Source organism: Siphateles boraxobius, unplaced genomic scaffold (assembly GCF_051911475.1).
Source record: "Siphateles boraxobius isolate OS27281-9 unplaced genomic scaffold, OSU_SipBor_1 31, whole genome shotgun sequence".
Lineage (NCBI taxonomy): Eukaryota > Metazoa > Chordata > Actinopteri > Cypriniformes > Leuciscidae > Siphateles > Siphateles boraxobius.
Genome location: NW_027508931.1, coordinates 1,321,678 through 1,343,145, shown reverse-complemented (window position 1 = coordinate 1,343,145; position 21,468 = coordinate 1,321,678). Strand labels below are relative to the sequence as shown.

The 21,468-nt window shown below is 35.9% G+C and overlaps 2 protein-coding genes across 7 annotated transcripts in view; one reads left to right on the top strand and one right to left on the bottom strand.

Moving 5' to 3' along the window:
• Window positions 1–634: 634 nt before the first annotated feature.
• pnp6 (purine nucleoside phosphorylase 6) lies at window positions 635–6,087 on the bottom strand. 2 transcript variants are annotated; one of them, XM_077248852.1, is made up of 6 exons: window positions 5,797–6,087; window positions 3,929–4,098; window positions 3,585–3,688; window positions 2,656–2,831; window positions 2,240–2,430; window positions 635–1,468 (listed from the first exon to the last, which is right to left on the bottom strand). In XM_077248852.1, the coding sequence occupies exons 1-6, from the start codon at window positions 5,817–5,819 to the stop codon at window positions 1,272–1,274; spliced, it is 861 nt and encodes a 286-aa protein (XP_077104967.1). In that variant the 5' UTR covers window positions 5,820–6,087; the 3' UTR covers window positions 635–1,271. The 2 variants fall into 2 exon arrangements, with proteins under 2 accessions (XP_077104967.1, XP_077104968.1); XM_077248853.1 differs by having other exon boundaries at window positions 2,244–2,430; window positions 5,797–5,951.
• Window positions 6,088–9,132: 3,045 nt separating this feature from the next.
• hydin (HYDIN axonemal central pair apparatus protein) overlaps window positions 9,133–21,468 on the top strand; it is an 89,209-nt gene continuing 76,873 nt past the window's right edge. For 3 of the 5 annotated variants that reach the window (XM_077248846.1, XM_077248845.1, XM_077248844.1), the window contains exons 1-6: window positions 9,133–9,408; window positions 11,449–11,574; window positions 12,960–13,079; window positions 13,914–14,048; window positions 14,761–14,960; window positions 15,057–15,181. In XM_077248846.1, the coding sequence (XP_077104961.1) occupies window positions 9,274–9,408; window positions 11,449–11,574; window positions 12,960–13,079; window positions 13,914–14,048; window positions 14,761–14,960; window positions 15,057–15,181 (841 nt within the window). In that variant the 5' untranslated portion in view covers window positions 9,133–9,273. Of the gene's footprint in view, window positions 9,409–11,448; window positions 11,575–12,959; window positions 13,080–13,913; window positions 14,049–14,760; window positions 14,961–15,056; window positions 15,182–21,468 lie in introns of those variants that run through there. The other 2 variants (XM_077248847.1, XM_077248849.1) reach the window with 2 other exon arrangements.

The following is a 21,468-nucleotide window of genomic DNA, read 5'->3' as shown; positions in this document are numbered from 1 at the left end:
GCATCGTCTGACAGATGAAAAGAGTGTTTCCTCCAAAAATCTGATGTGTGCAGAAGTACACATACAAGCTGATGCTATCACACCTGCAATCTAAAATATGAAGTTTCACGTTCAATTGAGTGGTCACGAATGATTTCAAAACATTATGGATATGACAGAGCTATAGACACTATAGCGAATCCTCTGGCCACACTATAAATTGTCTTACTCTTTTACTGTCTTAAAATTTTGCTTTAAGGTTTTTCTCTGTGACAGACTTGCTGCAAGCTTGATGTTGTTAATGTTTTATTTCATCGCTACTTCAGAGTTGGGTTGGCAAGAGTTATCAATAATGTAGTGACATGAGGGGGTTAAGAGGGATGCCTATTCCTTCAATTATACTGTATGAGTTTTGCAGAATCTGATGTATACAAGAACATTTTTAACTTGCTCTCTGTACAAACCCATTGTAGGAAACTGATGATTTATACCATCACCAAGATAAAATCTGTATTTGTATTTAGTATAGTGCGGCTGGAGTTTTGGTCTCTGATTATCAAAATGTTTATATAAGTAAAAACAAAGGAACTCAAAATTGGAAAATCGAAGGACAGAACACAATGCATTTTAAAAATAAATTCACCACCACACAGCATTTATATAATAACTCATTTTATATTGTTACACTTGAGTGAAAATCAAGTACAAAATAAAAAAAACCTAATAAGATAAAACATGTGCTTATTTAATATATTATTTAATATTTTAATAACTGATCGTGTTGTAACTACCCTTCTCATTTAGTCCAAATTTCCTTTAATATTGTTGAAAAGGATTACATCACTGTATTAGAGTGCAAGTCTGCGTTTGTCACTTTTCATGTATGTTTGTTCTTTAACTCTTTTTTTCAAGACATAGTGACAGGAATGCTAATAGTTATGTAACACTGCTAATTTCAGTAGTTCTTAACTTTCATTTCAGGAAAAATGTGAATGCATCATACAGTATACGTGTCATATTAATACCGATGTGATATGTGTTGTGTTAGGGGAGGACAATATCAAAAGTAAACAAAATGAACCTAGTCTAAATTTCCATTTAGAAATCCTGAGGACTGCAAAGTTCATAGAGTTACTCAAATCCTGAATAAGATACATGAGAAGTATCAAGGACGACACAGTATGCCATTCTACATTGTCAAACTGTCTGGGTGGAAGTGCAAATCTGTGTGGAATTATTTTAAGAGCAGCTGCAAGATTTTTGTACTACAGTAAATCTAGTTGCTGGTTATGCTACATGTTTGTCACTAAATTGCTGACTATTTTCTGCAGGACTTGGGTTCGCATACGGGTGGTTTCCAAGACCTCTTCATGATTAGCCCTTTCCTTGCTGTCATAGTTAGTCACTACCTTGTTGGTAATTAGGGAGAGTCCAAACACACGCATCCCACAGTGCCGAGCGATCACCACCTCTGGAACGGTACTCATACCTAATTACAGAGAAACACAACACTCACCAAGGCTGCATTTATTTGATGAAAATACAGCAAAAGTAGTAGAAATATTATTATAATTTTAAATAATTATTTTCTATTTCTGGTGTCACATGATGCTTCAAAAATCATTCTAATACACTTAATTGGTGCTCAAGCAACATTTATTATTATTAGTATCAATGTTGAAAAAAGTTGTTCTGCTTAATATTTTTGTGGAAACCGTGATATTTGGAATAAAAAGAGAATTAATAGTAATAATAATAATAATAATAATAATAATAATAATAATAATAATAATAATTTTTTATAACATTATAAATGTCTTTGCTGTCACTTTTAAACAATTTAACACATCCTTGCTGAATAAAAAAGTGTGCACGATTTAATAATTAATTCCCTCGATTTGCTAAATCATGGCCCTGTTGTACAAATTTGTTCCCTTAGTTAAATCAAAACGAGGGAACGAATTAGTTCAACATGGCCAAAATTTACTAAAAATGAGAGAACGAATTAAGAAATCATGGGAATGAATTCTTAATTCATGGCCCCTATATATTTTTGTCCGCATGTCATGTTCGGGGCTCCGTAAATAAGTAATTTTTTTGAAAAACAATATAATAATAGGTATTTGCTCTGTCCCTCTAAGGGGGTCCTTGCTCGAAATGATGATATATGTTTATGGTTTTCATCCTCAAGCAATAATACATGCCCTAAGTCTTGCCCACTCATTACATTTTTTATAAAAGTGAAATGCACAGTAAGTACCTACAGCATCCGCCCCAAGCAGCTGTAAAACCCTGCATTCTGCAATTGTCTCATAGGATGGTCCAGCCAACATGCAGTAAACACCCTCCTGAAAGAAAGAGGCACAGCCCAGTTCTTGGGCAGTTTTCCTCGCCAGCTGTGCCAAGTCTCTATCATAAGCATCAGACATGCAGGGAAAGCGCACTCCAAATCTACAGGGACGTAACACAAATGCCAGTGATCATTAGACTGGTTGCATAAATCCTTAGAGAAATGCAAGTAAGATTATATTGCAAAGCTAATAGCAAAACCAAAGCGAACTGTTAAAAACAAATAAAAAATAAAAAAGATATTGGTGTTAGGTAGAATTAGTCGTCTTTAAACATCTCAAATCCATTTGAATAAAACGTATCTCAATATACTAAATAGCAATTCACCTTTCCTCATTGAGTCCACACAGGGGATTTTGGCCAGCAAATCCAGGCATATTGATATGGTCTTTGATAAGCATGATGTCACCCACTTTAAATTTAGAATTGAGCCCTCCAGCAGCATTGGTCACAATCAAAGTCTCAATCCCGAGAAGGAAAAACACTCTTACTGGATATGTGACCTAAAACAGAAGGAGAAAACCCATGAGATTTAGAGCTACTTTGACAAACTGTTCTCATCTTTATGAAACTGGAAATTAAAGACAGAAATCTGAATTGATATATATGGTTAATATGCAATTATCAAAACTATATAGTAGTTTAACTGTATTCCCCCTCCCCCAACTTTGTCTAAACTGAAAAATTTTCACTTGACAATTATGATTTGAAACTACATTTTAATTGATTCCCTCATGTGCATTGAATTAAGAAATAAGAAACGAACATATGACTGTTTTTTATAACCCAGCCAAGAATATGTACAACTATTTTAATCACTCATAAAAAAACATACCGGAGAATCATAAATCATAGTGCCATACAGTATTTCACTTGGCTTCTGCAATATAGAGTACGTTTTTAACTTGATAACAGATGTTGGAATGTTGTAAAAGTTTATAGGAGGCGATTGGGTCAGTTGTCAAATGTTAACTATTCTCGGTTATACTTAAATTGCTGACAGCAGCGCAGAGAAGTCAATGGTTAAGTACAGAATAACCTCTGTGTTAGTGTTGTGGTATATTATTGCTAAAGGAAAAGAAAAGCTGAGATGATTCTTGACTCATGAGATGATTCTTTTAATTATCAACTAAATTAATTATCTTTTAATTCTTCTTCATTTCCCCCCATTGATTTTCTATCCAAACGCATGTGCTTTTGCATGTGCTGGTTTTGTTTAATGCTCATACTTCTAAAATTTTCAAAATGATACTTACCGTGGCAACATTATAGCCCTCGTAGAAATGGAAACGGCCTTGCATGCAAACACACTGCTTCCCATTCAGCTCTCCGAACACCAGCTGACCTTTATGTCCTTGCACTGAAGAGACATGAGGGTGTGCATTTTTTATGTTTGTTAATGCAAATAATAATCAAATAATGGCAGTGAGCGATATATATATATATTCTTTATATATATATATATTTATCTGTCTTTTATATATATATATATATTTTTTTTTTTTGTGTAGTCAATTAATAGAATATGAAACAATACTCTTTGAATGGGTTATGAATGATAGACCAAAGGTTTATGTGAATTTAGCAATCTGTCTCCTACCTGTGCTGTGGGGAAAGCGCGGGATTTTGTCGTAAGGAAACACATTCTTGTTGTCCAGTAGGTCAGCCAATCCACCGAGTCCTGAACCACAGATAATAGCCACTTTGGGCCTGATGTCTGTGTTAGCAAGCAGCCAGTCTGCTGTTTCTTTATACTCCTCAAAGCTGTAGCTAGATAGAAACAAAACATTGTTTTTTTTGCTTAATATTTTTTGGTGGGGCTGGCATGCATTAAAATCACATGTGTCACAATAAAGTGCCACACTGTTGGATAATGTTTGACTAACCTACCTACGTTCATACACAACATAACGTGGTTATGAAATATGAGGGTGCAAGGAAGTGCAATGACCCAGTCAAGTTGCTTTAAGAGTGAGGACAAATCATCAGCATTCAGAATAGATAAAGAAAAGTACCTCTATACTACAGTAAACAAAAGGTACTGTTTTTTTTATATTGTATTTATTTTACTATATTATTTATCCTTGTCAGTTGTTATGCTATTGTGTTGAACTATGTTGAATTATCTCTTCTCTTTGACAGTCATTTAGCTGAACAATCACTGTAGTAAATAGTCATGTTTCTTACCATACAAAGCTAATGGATGGTCAGTTGAGAGTAAATCCATTTCTGAGTTGTAACTATATGCAAATCAAAGATATTCTATGGTCTATGCTCATTGTGTTTTTTAGCTGGATACTTAACTATTAAAGCAGGCCATGGGGTTTTTATTTGTAGAAAATTATAAAGAGCATCTGTTAATATACAAGAATACTTAGGCCAAATAACTTACACTTTTCAGTAGGTGGTTAAATATTCACTTTCTGTCTTTATACGGTTACTCAATATGATAATGCAAGTTACTAAAGGAAGCAACCACTGAATGCTTTCTGGTTCTCAAGAAGTGTCTGTCATTATTTAACTATAATTTCACTATAATCTGAATTATGTTCTAGTATTTTAAAACTAGAAAGAAAAAGAAAAGACAAACAGTAAGCCAATCCTTACTAAATTGCTTGCATAGTTGAACTGGCCACATTTATGATCAGAAAAACTTTCATAACTTTAGGTAATGAAAAACGAGGTAACAAGAATCATATATTGGGTAGGAACTAGGAAGAGCTGAATGACCGAGCTGTAAGCATGCGCTGTCCGTGGTGCTGCAGCGGTGCGTTGCGGGATCAGCACTTTCCATTCAGAGAGCTGAGCTTCAATCACAGGCTACGTGACTCATAGCCTAGTGAGAATGCACAATAGGCCTCTTGTTTTACAATCACAGCTCTGCCTTTTTTTTATTTTGAAAAGGCCTGCCAACTGAACAGCCATGTCCTCATTTTGAACTGTTTTCATAGCTGTTTTTTCCACAGGTTTAATAGCGCAGCCTGTCTCTTTAAGAGCTGCGTATTATTCTGAGCGCATCCACCAAAGCTGAAAGGAGGATTCTGGTTACGTAACCACAATCACAAGTAGCCTAGCTGATTTTATAGATAGCTTATGATATTAGAAATGTTGAATTTCATTCAAGCATCAAATCGACAACAAATTATTTATTTTTTTACAGTGGAATTAGAAGGCACATAGTGGAAGAAATATGCTACATAAACTATCGCCGTCCAAACAGTCAGGACAGAGACTGCCTGAATGTAAACCGTAAAGGTTTATTTAAAATGATCAGCAATATACTTTAGGTTGATCTATGATGTAAAGCCTTGTTTGATAAGGGATATAAATTTAAAGCGACAGTTGTCATGGTGACTTCTCACGAATGTAATAACATATTTTCTTCTTACTAAGATTTAATTTAAGCATTCTGATATGATGTAGGAGATTAATTTGGCAGGTCTGGCGTTCATTCGTTTTCCCCCTTACCTGCATACGCTGGATGTTGACATGTTCCCAGCGGCTAGTCGAGTTCTGAGCGGGATGTTGTTAACACGAGGAATAATACAGAACAACCTGAGCGAGAGGTCAAACACCCGACGGTCTCGTGGGAAGGGTTGGCGTGACGAAGGAGGAGTCGCTCTAAAAGTCGTTTCTTAAACAGGGCTCGTTGTACTAATCCAATTTTCTATCAGAATGGGCTGCTCACTGACCCGCAGTTAAAGATCTGAGAACTGTCATCCTGCCAGGACCGGCACAGCCGTAGTGGTGCATCACAGCAGGGGAAATAACGTGCTTCTCTCTTGTTTAACTCAAATGTCCAGTTTAAAAGTTAAAGTGTAATTTGTAAAGAGATTATGCATGTAAAAAAATAAAATAAATAAAAAATACCAGCAAGACCTTGCCACAGCCTCATCTGTACATAAAAATAAAGGTTCTGCAATGATGTAAGAACCTTTAACATTCATTGAACATTCCAAGTACTTAACTGGTTCTTTGAAGCCACTTAGGTTAAACAAATGTAATGGTTTTGAGTTGGATATGGTTCTTTGGAGAATAGAAAAAGCTCTTGATGTTTTCCTTATACGTACTTCAGATAAGTGTATTGGTTTCTAGGCTGTAGACATTGAGGGGACATTGATCGGTCAAATTAGCTATCGACCAATTTGGCTTTTTCAGTGGTTAATTCTTGAATTGTTGCCCATCCAATCCAGAATATGTGATGCTTTAAAACCCTTTTTGTATTTGTTTTGAATAAGAATGTATGTGGATTATAAACTGTAGCTTCAGTCAAAATTAAAATAAATATAAAATAAAGACTATTTAAATTATAACATTTGTGTAAAAAATATGAATGTATTAAATTCTTTGCATGTTCAGTCATGCATTAACAATAGGTGGACAAAGGCACAATGGATGGACAAGGGGTGAGTGAGTACAAATTAGTTTTAGTTAGATGCATGACATTTTTGACTTGTTTTTAGTGAAGATATGAAAGTAAAATTAGGTCCTGTATTTGATTTGGTATAATGAAAATGAGTGAATTGATTTTGAACGATAACTTAAAACTCTTTAAAGACAGACCTTCTGTGAGCTACAAGGTTGCTAATCGATGCTAGTTGCTTTTTCTGCTGAAGTTGTCAGCCTGCATTATTTCAGCTTATTTTTAAAACAATTGTTTAATAGTGGAATTCCTGGTGAAAAATGGTGTACAGATAAATGACACCGATCAGAGTAAAAAAAAGTAATGCTCTAAAATAGCTCTTTAAAATAGCCCACTCCCATGAATCACATAATTTAATCAAGTCTATCTCCCTACACTCTCAAAATTCTACAATATTTGTACATATGTATAGGTTGATTCACCTCATAGCTGATTGGCTTGGTTCATGGCTTATAACTCTTTAACAAAGACTTTTTTAAAAATCCCTATGGCAAAAATGAATGAAAAAAAAAAGATCCGGAACCAGCACCGCTGAAAAACTGTTGCAGTCTACTGTTACTGATATTCGAGTGAAATGGCTTCTCGAAGAAGAAGAAAAAAGGTTGATTTTGATTATTGGAAATTTATTGGATGCTTGTGGTTTGCTATAGACCTTATTCACAGCATCTTTTATTTTTTAACGGGAATTAAAACAAGCCTGTGAGGGATGGACATACATCTCTTCACCGGGTTGAACTATTATTTAATGTGCTTTTGGATTGTTCTATGACGAAAACTGCAAAATATGTTTCAGAGAAATTTTAGTAGACAACCCCCCCCCCCAGACAACTGAAAATTATGAGTGATCTAGGTGCTTTTTACAGTTTTTACAGTGGATGCCATTGAAAACACGATAAGTCTATACCTCACAGGCTCTCTTTCATACCTTTCATAACGCCGCTCTGAATAAGGTCTATTTCTGTAATATCATGTGAGTGACAAATTGTCCCGCCCTCCCACCAGTAAACGCGTCATCACAGAAGAGAAGTTGTTGCAAGTTACAACAATATTAAAACCCCTTGCTTCAAAACTAAAATTAGACATTGATTTAACATTGGGTGATGTAATCTTTTTCATTTTAATCATAAAATAGAATATATAGGAAATATGTTTATTTTATTGGCAAAATATTCTATTCATAAATGCAAATATTCTCTAACAGTACCCAAATTAAATAATTTTCTTTGTGACTTCATTTATTTTATTAAGACACTAAGTGTCTAAATAAAATTTGGTGTAAACAACATGAAAGCATAAATCCATCCTATCAACGGTTCAGGCTGCTTGTGGTGTAATGGTGTGGAGGATATTTTCTTGGCACACATTGGGACCCTTAGTACTAATTGAGTATCGTTTAAACGCCACAGCCTACCTGAGTATTGTTGCTGACCATGTCAATCCCTTTATTAACACGGTGTTTCATCTTCTAATGGCTACTTGTCACAAAGCTCATATCATCTCAAACTATATTTTAGAACATGACAATGAGTTCATATAATGTATCCCTTTATCATATAATGTATCCCTTTACTTTATTTATGCTGCCATCCATTGCCACTTCATTGTTGAAATGTTCATTTATACTAATATTGTTATTTGATTGTTATTATGCAATAAAATAAATAAATAAAAAGTTACAACAATATTCCATTAAAAACAAGAATTGTCCATTTTGATTTCATGATGACTATAATTTAGTAGAAATTACATGGGGACAGTCTGTTTGCCTAATGTGACACTGAACAGTCAGGAAAAATACTCATTTAGGCAGTTGTCATTCTTGATGTGGTGTATCTACTGCTAAGCACCTCAATAAGAATTTAAAACGTAAAATAAAATGTTGTTCAAGCATTTTCTCTGCCATTGTTCCATGACATTCCATTATGCAATCTCATACAGTCTACACTTAGCAGTTCTTTCAAAATACGAGCACAAGGGAAAGGTACACTTTGTTTGTGGTTTTGAAGTTGCTATGGTACAGATATCCTCAGCTACTGGGCTCGGGCCCAAAACTCACAGCGAATCCCATGGCTTCTTTATACACGCGCACCAATCAGATAACTGTTTACTGAGAACGTTCAGTACCCCGGTGCCATGGCCACCGCCGCCATGGTAACCACCAAGCTCAAAGTTGAGAAGTGTACGCTGGCGGAAGAGCCTTCACAAGAAATTAGCTGGGATTTTAAATTATTTTCTTTATTATTTTTTTAAAAATTAAAACACTTAGTTTGTAATGTCGCTATGTTGTTATTTTACAAATATAAAATTGTAAACGTCCTGGACGTTTTTTAAACGATAAACACAACTTTACCAAATAATCGACCTAGCGTGCGAATAGCGTCTAACGTTAGCCATCTGCTTCTCGGTTAAACATTTCTCGTATGTTTCGCTTGTCATCGACAATCAAGAAAGAAACCAGATATTTCTGCCATTAACATCTGATTTCAACTTTCTACATAAAGCGCGAGTACGTTTGTTTCAAAATGCCAGCCTCGAATGTTCAAGGATCTCAGTCAAACCTCCGCAGTTCACGCGAGAAGATGCCAGTGGGATTCAAAACAAAAGTAGTGGCTCCCCGAAATCCCAAGCTGGTAAAACGTGAGACGAATTCCGCAAAGGTGAGCACTTTAATAATCTTAATACTTAGTTTGTTCCCACTTTTTCACCCTTATCATCCATTAAATCTCTGCCTCCAAACGAATGTGTGACTAACTATTAGTACCTTAAACTTCTGTATTACTGCTTTTACTGTAAACTACTCACACAACTTACATGTAACGTTACATACTAGACTTTCGGTACTTTTAATAGGACACCTAAAAGGGTGTATGTTTTAAATAACAAAGCTAGTTATTAAAAGTGAACCACATTATACTCAACATTTTTGATGTAACGTTAGTGTAGGATGAGTAAGTGCATTTTTGATGTTCTTTTTTTGATTGACAGATGGTTGATTAAAGGTGGATAATTCACGACAAACACAAAAATGGAAGAATCAGTAAAACCTGTTAATTGACACTGGACACTTTATTAGGTCCACCTTGCCAGTATTGAGTTTGACCCCTTTTTGCCTTGCCTTGATTCTTGTTTGTATAGATTCAACAAGGTGCTAGAAAAATTCCTCAGATATTTTGCTCCATATTAACATGATAGCATCACACAGTTGCTGCTGATTTGTCGGCTTCACATGCGAATCTCCGTGTTCCACCATATCCAAAGCTCTATTGCTCTATTGGATTGAGATCTGGCGACTATTGAGGCCATTTGAGTATAGTGAACTCATTGTCATGTTCAAAAAAATAGTTTGAGATGATTTGAGCTTTGTGACAAGTAGCCATTAGAAGATGATACACTGTGTTAATACTCTGTGGCGTTTAAAGGAACCTCAATTGGTACCTATGGTCACCAATGTGTGCCAAGAAAATATCCCACACCATTACACCACAAGCAGCCTGAACCGTTGATAGGATGGGTTTATGCCTTTCATGTTGTTCACACCAAATTCTGACCCTACCATCTGAATTTCGCAGCAGAAGTCAATAGTCATCAGACCAGGCTTCGTTTTTTCCAATCTTCTACGATCCAATTTTGGTAAGCACGTGTAAATTGTAGCCTCAGTTTCCTGTTCTTAGCCTACTGGATTGGCACCCGGTGTGTTCTTCTGCTGCTGCAGCCCATCTGTTTCAAGGTTCGATATGTTGTTGAGTTAAGAGACGCTCTTCTGCAGACCTTGATTGTCTGTTGCCTTTTTATCAGCTCGAACCAGTCATTCTCTTCTGATCTCTAGCATCAACTAGGCATTTTTGCCCACAGAAAAACCGCTCACAGGATATTGTCTCTTTTTCGGCCCATTCTCCGTAAACCCAAAGAGATGATTGTGCTTGAAAATCCTAGTTTCTGAAATACACATTCATTCCAGCCCATCTGGCACCAACAACCATGCCACATTCAAGGTCATTTAAATCATCTTTCTTCCCCATTCTGATGAACTTCAGCAGATTATCTTGACCATGTCTACATGCCTAAATGCATTAAGTTGCTGACGTGATTGGCTAATTAAATATTTGCGTTAACGAGCAGTCGAACAGATGCACCTGATAAAGTTCTCGGTGAGTGTATATCTGCTGTACCGTGTAATCACTTTTTGGGATTTTAATTACTGTAATGTCTCTCTTTCATCTTTGTTTGTCACTTAGACCCTTTCAGTGTATGTGTGAATAAAGAATGTCTGATTGTCAATGTATTGCAATATAAAACACAAACAAACACAGACTCTACTCACAAAGCAGCTTTACAAAGAATAATCTATACTATATGGAAAATTGCTGCAGAATATAGGAAAATATATAAAATGTATATAGGAAATACACACACACGCGCGCGCGCACACACACACACACACGCGCGCACACACGCACGCACGCGCGCACACACACGCACGCGCACACACACACACACACACACACACACACACACACACACACACACACACACACACACACACACACACACACACACACACACACACTGTTTAAAACCAGAGAAGCTGATAATCTATTAATTTTTTCCAGAGCTGTATATATGTATATATATACAGTATATGTGTGTGTGTGTGTATATATATATGCACTCATAACATTCTGCAAATGTCTTTCCAGCTGATTCCATCAGTATATGCTCGAGAAATGTGCCAGACTACAGAGGAGCGATTATTAAACACTTACGAGGTGCATCCGCCCCGCATCCTGGAACTCTTAGACATGAGTGAGGCCACACATCACAAGGTAAATACCATCATTTTAGCATGCTCAGCTCCAGCACTTAATTAATTAGTTTGCTCTTCTACATCATTGGTTCCAAATATCTAAGTAGCAAAGTTGATTAAGGACATCATTATAATAGTTTGTCCCTGGGGAGATACTAGAGGCTTTTGAATATGATAGCGATAGACCTTATTCAGAGCAGAGTCATGACAGGTATGAAAGCGAGGCTGTGAGGGATAGACTTATCGTGTTTTCAATGGCATCCGCTGTAAAATGCTGTATAAAGCTCCTAGATCACTCATAATTTTCCACAGCTCATATTTTCTAGAGTTTTTTGTCTACTGAAATTCTTGGTGAGATATTTCTGCAGTTTTCATCAGCAGAACAATTAAACAATAAAATAACAGTAAAACCCACTGAAGAGATGTGTCTATCCCTCACAGCCTCACATTCATTCATGTAAAAAATCACAGATGGCGCTGCTGTGAATAAGGTCTATGACAATTGTTTACAGTCCCTTTAGACAGTAAAGTTAGGTGACCAGATTTATGAAATGGAAACCTAAGGACATTTCCTAGTTCGGTGGTCAAACATGCCATTGAATTCTCACTTATTATTATCTGTGAATTTAAATACAGGGACAATAAATTTTTCTAAAAATTATTATTATATATTATTATAATAAATATGATATAATATTATTATAATAAATAATTATTATGATGCCTGTATTAAAATCCTGACTGTTTTTAATACAATTCACCAAAAATCACACTATGAAATATAATAACTATTGCAAAAATCAAACAAAAGTAGTATTATATCGTAAAAGAATTATGACTTTACACATTTAACACATTACAAAAATAAAACAAAATAAATGAAATATGAATTTAACAAATATTTTTTAACATTCTTTTTTATATTTAATCATTTTCCTAATTTTAATCATTATTTTATGTTTGTGCTTTTGGAAATGGATCTTTACCATCCCTCATTATTAGGCTTATTATTTTGCATTTTTGGTTCATTTTCAGCAGAATGTATATGGTTTCTGCAAATGTAATTGTTGCAAGTGTAAATGTTTAGTTGATTGTTGTTTTATTATTCATACATATTGGGGCATACTTTCATCCATGTGGTATAGATATGTGTGGGAATTGCTGCATTGTAACACTCAATAAAATGTGAGATAAACTAGATGTGACAGATGTAATTATACATGATAATCTTATCAATAATGAATACAAGATATATAAAGAATATTGTTTTTCTCCCTTAACACACCACTGTTTTAAATGAGCTTATTTCACATTAAAGTTGAAATAAGGAAGCCATTTCCTACATTTTAAATTGAATCAGATATCTTCTTAGAGTTTGATTTTGACTTGATTTGCTTTTTATAGTTTTCCTCATTAGATTTGGACCAGGCCATGTTTCAGCCGTACCCTTCTGAGATTGTGTTCCAAAACTACTCACCATTTAAGACGTACAAGGTGCCCTTAGAGCTGCGGAACAGTGACAAGGTGACTTTCATGCATCTGAATTGATCATACAGTGTGTTATATAACCACACGCTAAATGTATTTAAAAAAATAAAATAAAATAAACAATGTTTAGTACATTTAGGTATATTTGTCTTTATACATCTAGATGCTTTATTATGAACTCTTAATTTAAAGACTGCTTGTTAACACAGGAAATTTGTATCCCTCCCAAATCGAGTCCTGGAAATTTTCCAATTACCAGGATTTATGAAAACCTTGGTAACACTTTACAATATGCTTTCATTAGTTAACATTAGTTAACTACTTTAGTTAACATAAACTAAGAATGAAACGCACTTCTACAGCATTTATTAATTTTAGTTAATGTTAATTTCAGCCTTTACTAATACATTATTAAAATCAAAAGTTATGTTTGTTAACATTAGTGCTGTGTGAACTAACATGAACAAACAATGAACAATTATATTTTTATTTACTAACGTTTACAAAGATTAATACTGTAACAAATGTATTGCTCATTGTACATTAATTTTAGTTGATACATTAACTAATGTTAACGAATGAGAGCTTATTGTAAAGTATTACCAAAACCTTTATAGACAAACTGTCTCCTACAAACAAAATAGAGATGCAATGGATTTTAATAATTGTTCTTAAAAATCTTCTGTTTGTACCTCTGTATTCCTGACATAAATCTGATAAATTAACACTTGGTAGTTTGTAGTTCATGCCATTCTAATTTACACCATTCAACATCTTGCACTATTCCTTTAAGACAAATAGAGATTATCTTGTTAATTTTCATGTGTAATGATCACTGGCTTGACATGGACATGCTGCTGACTATTGCAGGTTCCTCGACTGGTAAAGGTGATGGAAGAAGACTCACTTTATTTTAAAGTGGTCAGCCCATTAGATGCTAGTAAGAAAGTGGCCCCAGGCATGGCATCTACATTCACCATTTTATTTACTCCACAAGAGAACAAGGTAAAATTTATATGCAACTTCTGCAACTGACTCTCACATACTGCAATTTTTTAGTGTATTAATGGGCATTTTTGCTTGAAAATCAATGAATGGACCACAGTAATGTTAGGGAACATGCTAAAACTGCCACACAGTGATTTTGAAGGATCCCAGAGGTCTTTAATTGTGTCTCTCCAACACAACGTGGGAAATAAACTTCAATGTCAAGTTTTATTTTAATGTTTAACATATCTTTGAGAAATCTGAGAGAGTACTTTGGTAAGCACAGGGCACTGGAGGCTTAGTGTTTCACCACAGCCACTCATCGGTCCATTAGTGGCTCTTTTGCAGTCTCCAATGTGACCTGCTGATCTATTTTGGTTTGGTAAAACATTAACACAGATTTCGTAAAACTGTCATTCAAATAAAGTCAGTTCAAATTGAGCTGTGGTAGTGCAGTCAGAGAAAGACAGTATTATTTCCTGTCTTGCTTGTTTTTTCTGTCACGTTCAGATCCAAGGGTCTTTTTGCATGTAATTATTATGGATTAACTCCTCAATGCAATAACTTCCTAAATCCTAGGGGTTAAATTAAATTAGGATTGATTCAAGAAATCATATGTACAATATGTATAGTACCATATTATATTTAGTTTTTATTTAAGCCTTGTCTTATTCAAGACTTTATCTTCCTCTATGTGTCACCACTGACTTTCAGATGCTTTTAATTGTAGGATTACATTCACAGACTCCTCTGTGTGACTGAACGTGAGAAGTTTGAAGTACCCATCCGCGCAATTGGGCCCCGTGCCATCTTGGACTTCCCAGATAGTCTGCATTTCAAAGTTTGTCCAGTCAAGTGCCTGTCCCAGAGAACTCTGCTTGTGCGGAACATAGGAAATTGTGAAGCTAAATTCCAGCTCAGCACACGCAGGTAAAAGAACAATGACATTGTGGTGTGCAAGTTATTTAATTTATTGATTTATGACTGAAATTTCTTTTTATGATTGCGTCTATATGTTCCCCACAGCCCATTTTCTGTAGAGCCATCTGTAGGTACTCTTGATGTTGGTCAAAGCATGCAAGTTACCGTTGAGTTCTTGCCAAAAACCACTGGGATTCACAGCCAGGTTTTGCTGCTGCATTACCATTCAGGTACTTAATGCTAATTACTTCACAGCAATCTGCTCTTCCTACAAACTCCTCCTCTGCAACACACTGCTATATGTCACTGTGACACAGGTACTGATTTCCACATGCACCCACCTCCGTCCTACTCAACAGGTGTAAATTATCTTATATTAGCCTTCAACGTTAATGTCTGTTCATCTTTATATTTTCCAATTATTCTCTACTGAGAATAGCTACAATATACTGTGATCTTTTCACCACCCACACATATACTGCACAGAAAATAATGTAGATGGCATTTTAAAGTAAATTTAGGCTGGAAAACATCACATTGACTCATTGACTAGCCAAACTGCATTGTTCTTTTTGAGGCAGAATATATTTACATGACTTTAAATGAGGTTTTGTGAAATTGAATATAGTTTTCTTTAGGTGTTGATTACCCTGAGGTTATTGTGATTTAAAAAGCATCAGTTATTTTTGTTGTATTTGAGCTTGAATATTAGCTATATTAATAAATCCTATTAACAGATTTTTTTGAGCCTGAAATGGTGCGGGTGCCTGGTTAATCTCATAATATATCGTATATCAGGATGGACTGGTCACACCTCTAAAAATGGTCATTTTGGAATTTGTATATGTGCCAGAAAATATAGACTTTTATATTTCTATTTCAAATAAATGCTGAACTTTGAACTCGTTGGGCTCTATGACTATGATATCAGTAATTTTCAAATGATATTTCACAAAATCCAATAATTTGTTGTCAGGATTCATTTGATTACATCTTATTGCTGAATCACTGTTTTGCCTGAATCAGGTGTAGGAGGATAGGCAGTATTTATAAACAAGATGGTGCTAAGAAATTTTTTATTAAAGATCTTGTGCATGGGTAAGAGGGTGTGTTTAAACTGACATACTAGTGTGTGCATGAATTACTGTCTGTGTGAATGTGCTTTTTGTATATTTCAACGTGTAGTTCAGCATGTGGTTTAGGTATATGTGTGTGTGTGTGTGTGGTTTGTGCAGGTGTTTTGCCTGTCTCACTATATAAACACACAGATCTGCTGAAGGTCATCAGCATTAACTTTTTAATATGCATTCTGGTCTAAAAATACCACTTTGTGCCCATCAGGGGAGTATCATTTTTAATTTAGCGCCTTTTCCTGTCTCCTCCTCATTTATGTTTAACGCGAAGCTGCTTTGGAGCATGTCTTCATTGGTTTGAATCTGGGGTTGGCAGAAACATCTCCCTGCAGTCCCAGTTTCATCTCAGATAAGCACAGAGACCTTTCTTAAGTCTCTAAAGGTGCTTTCTCTGTGCGGCGTATTGCATAGGGGTGAAGTTTGAAAGTAATGATGCCCATTTAAAAAAAGTTTCTTTTGTTGATGTTTTTGTGGTTGCTTATGTGCTATAGAGTATCTTGTGGTTAGGTTGTAGGATTTGTTCATTGCATCATTCAATGAACATACTGTAGCTGTGCTAATGTCAGTGCAGTGAAAAAAAAAGATGTCTACAATTAAGAAAAATGTATTTTGTGTAAACACTTAAAAAAAGTTAAGTAAAAACAAAAAATATGTTCCTATTTATTTTGTTAATTTTACCTAAAGGTACACTATGTAACTTTAGTCTCTTTAGCCAAAAAAACGGCATGTGTTTTGTGGAAGAACATTGTTTTGGTTGTGCGTAGGCTCTAAGTGACTGCAGATGAATTTGTTTATCATACTGCTCATAAAACATTCACTAGCCTACTAGGCTTAAGAGATATGCAGTTTAGATGGAAAGGATCTCAAGCTGAGTAGCTGAAGACATTACTTTAGCTTTACCCATTAATTGACACGGTACTACCTGGAAAATAAATTCCAGCACAGCGCTACAACAACCATGATGAGATGACACTTCACAATAGTTAATGCTTTACAATGAATTCTGTTTGAGGCAATTTATCTGTTCAATAAAATACCTTACTCACCTGATGAGAAATTTAAAAAAAAGCCAAAAAAAGACTCTGCATCACTTTTTCAACTTTTGAAATACCTCAGTTCTTGCCATCTCTTAAAAGCCAAGCCGATGTTGATTCTCGTTTTATTACGAGCTCTGTCGTGTTCTCTTTTTTCATGTAGACTCTCCTCTTTTTAGCTTCCCCAGAGGTTCGAGATAAGCGTGCTCCATTTCAACCTTTCTCACTCGTTGTGACAACTGACCTAGGCCACTCCCACACCATACATGCGTCAAAGTAGACGGAGCACCTTTTCACTATTTACAGATATGACAAGACACGCATGGGCAAGTGACGTATGTACGCAATTTCCCATGAAATCCATCCCGTCGGGTTTAAAAGATAAACACTTATAATAGGCTTACCATGGGATTGATGATATATTCTTCTTCCTCTAGTGTGTTCCTCTATTCCGCTCTCGGATCTTGGTATGCCATTATGCACGGTCAAGTGCCTTGTTTGTGTATAATTTGGTGATCATTATCTGCTTCGATTGTTTCCTGCCAGCTTTGCTTTGGCCGTCAATGTGGCCGTTTCCCCATCTACCATGAAGTGGTAGGCGGTGTCAGTGACAGTGCCTGGTACTGCTCGTAGAATGTGCCAATACCATTCAAAACTAACATTGAAGCTTTGCTGCTTTTTCTCCGTAATTGGTGCAACGCCCATTTGGCACCGGATTGTATCATTACAGCAGTGGTTAAGGAGAGAAACATCAAAGCACTTCTCCTTTGACGAGATAATCCATTCATTTTCGGGGGGTCCGAAAACCAGTCAGTATCTGGTGTGACCACCATTTGCCTCACGCAGTGCAACACATCTCCTTCGCATCAGAGTTGATCAGGTTGTTGATTGTGGACTGTGGAATGTTGGTCCACTCCTCTTCAATTTGCTGTGCCAAGTTGCTGGATATTGGCAGGACCTGGAACACGCTGTCGTATACGCTGATCCAGAGCATCCCAAACATGCTCAATGGGTGACATGTCCGGTGAGTATGCTGGCCATGCAAGAACTGCGATGTTTTTAGCTTCCAGGAATTGTGTACAGATCTTTGCAACATGGGGCCGTGCATTATCATGCTGCAACATGCGGTGATGGTCATGGATGAATGGCAAAACAATGGGTCTCAGGATCCTCAGGACCTCTCTGTCTGTATCTCTGTGCATTCAAATGCCATCAATAAAATGCACCTGTGTTCGTTGTCCATAAAATACTCCCCCACTCAAGTTGGATACTACGACAAACTGCAGTCAGGTCGAGACCCCAATGAGGACAACGAGCATGCAGATGAGCTTCCCTGAGACGGTTTCTGACAGTTTGTGCAGAAATTCTTTGGTTATGCAAACCGATTGTTGCAGCAGCTGTCCGGGTGGCTGGTGTCAGACGATCTTGGAGGTGAAGATGCTGGATGTGGAGGTCCTGGGCTGGTGTGGTTACGCGTGTTCTGCGGTTGTGAGGCCGGTTGGATGTACTGCCAAATTCTCTGAAATGGCTTTGGAGACGGTTTATGGTAGAGAAATGAACATTCAATTCACGGGCAACAGCTCTGGTGGACATTCCTCTAGTCAGCATGCCAATTGCACGCTCCCTCAAAACTTGCAACATCTGTGGCACTGGCTGTGTGATAAAACTGCACATTTTAGAGTGCAGTTTTATTGTGGCCAGCCTAAGGCACACCTGTGCAATAATCATGCTGCTTAATTAGCATCTTGATATGCCACACCTGTGAGGTAGATGGATTATCTCGGCAAAGGAGAAGTGCTCACTAACACAGATTAAGACAGATTTGTGAACAATATTTGTGAGAAATAGGCCTTTTGTGTACATAAAAGTCTTAGATCTTTGAGTTCAGCTCATGAAAAATGGGGGACAAAACCAAAGTGTTGCGTTTATAATTTTGTTCAGTGTATATTATATTTGTAAGGAAAATTGTTAGAATTATCTAAATATATTTTCATTTTTGCATGATTTTGTAATGCACTTATACGAATAGTAATTCACATTCTAAATCTGCACATATTATGATCTGCAAGTTTTCTATAGCACCTAAAAAGGTATAAAACACAACTGTCAGTTGATGAGGGTGAGAATGAGGTGTCATACTGTGATGAGGAAGATGAGGTCCTAGTGACATAGTGAATCCTGCAGGGAGAGAGTGCGGGTGAGAGTGTAGATGTGATGATGATGAAGATGGATATGATAATAACTTGATATTATAACTTGATGATATGATGGTTTGGTAATACTTGCGTTCCACTATGGTACAATGTTGCCTGAGAGCAACAGCTAGATGTTAAATGTTACTTTTTATTAAATAGGAAATTTGTAATATATTAAAAACTGGATAAATGTGTTTGTTCAAATGTCTGGTTAAAGAAATTTATGTTTTCAATAAATATATTTATTTTTTGTACGTGAAAATCTCAAATGTTTCAATTTGTCCGTTGCGGTACAATGTTGCCTTGAGGCAACAAACTTTTAAAAATTAAAGGGGTGGTTGATTGCGATTTCACTTTTTTCATTTTAATGCCGTCGAAAGTGTTATTTTCACCCAGCTGTCAGGTCTTCTGTGTTCGGGCTTCCTACAGACGCTGTAAATTTCAATCGTAATTTAGCTCTCTGTGCTGCGCATTACATGGAAGACAGCTTCCAGAATCTCCACGAATTCAATGCCGGATACAACAAACTGTTGTACTAAAACATGAAGCAGTTCCAACTTTAAAACCAGAGGCAGCAGTTGTTGGGCCACAACCTGTAAGTAAGACTTAATAATTTTAAATGCATTATTTGCATGTATGATTTCAGACGTAATGTTTTAGTTTTATCAAGGACGTAAAAAAATGCCAGCGCTAGTTTTAGTAGCCACTTAGTTATGCTATTTCGTGTGTCTATGACAAACGCGTACAAACATTTTGGATCTGAATTTGTAATTATGTACTAATTTTGTAAATGTATTTTCCATGTATACTTTATGACGTAATTTTTCTATTTGATCAAGAACGTAAACCAATGCCAACGCTGTTTGTTTATAGTAGCCAGTAGTTCGATGCTATTTTGTGTGTGTAAAACAAACGTGTACACCTAAAGAAAATGATACACTGAGTAAACTAAGTTTTGTGAATAGATAAACGGTTGTTCATTATATCGATAAAACAATAACTTTAAAAAACGGTATTACTCTGTCATTTATTCAGTTATATTAAATGTTTAATCAGGAGAAAACCGTATCTCAAAAGCTAACAAGCAGCAGTAGCATTTTCAAGTAACAGCGTATCGAAATTCTTATATAATAATAGTAGAATAGAAAATAATAGAATAATAATAATAAAATGTACCATTCAGAAACGTTTTGTAAGAGCCGTGGGGAGGTTCTGCTTGACTCTCTTCATTGCCTCTTTCTGGGTCTGATTCTGGCTCAAACTGATACGGCAGTAGGCTATTGACACTATTTACATTTGACCGGTGCACATGCAGCTTTCGCCTTTAAATGTAATGGGCGTGAAGTTTCCGGACTACGTGCACTACGCAGTTTAGCCAATTACAACACATCGGCCCACCTAACCAATCTGAGGCCATTGCCTGTTTCTGAGGGAGTGGTTTCATAGAATCAGGAAGTCAACCGGTCGTTCAAATGACAGAGGAGAAAGCGGCTTACAATAAAGGTGAAATTTATGAAAAATGAATTTTTCATAAATTCATAAAAGGCTTTTTTTTTTAAAAACACACACTTAGACGTGTTATATTGCTCTCCATAAACACAATCATGCAAAGAAAAAAAGTAGTAAACCACCCCTTTAAATAAATTAAAAAATTATTGAAAATGTTTATTGATATTGTTATAGTGTCCAATTTTAAGCAGGAAAAACACAACAAATTTTTTTTTCTCAATGATATCATATTGCGTACCATAGAGCAGGGGTTCTCAAACTTTTTGGGACCAGGGACCCCTTAGAGCGGAGAAAAATTTCCAAGGACCCCCTACATAACTGTCTGTGATTAACATCCTTAAAACTATTTGTACTCTTAAATGCCATTGGAATTAATTGCATTGCAATCTTTTTCACCCTAAAAACTTAAGACCTGTTTTATAGAACAGAAACACATGTCAGTTTAAATAATGTTAATACCACTTATATACTTGTAAACAGTGGGTATTTTATTCAAATTGCATTTGGACTCAATAGCATTTACACTAAGTAATTTATCTTAAAAGCTTTCATAAAATCAACAGCAAGACAGCAAGCACAGGCTTGTTCTAATAAAACCAAACATTAAAATTCCCTAGATTAAAATTAAAACATTAACATTTACATT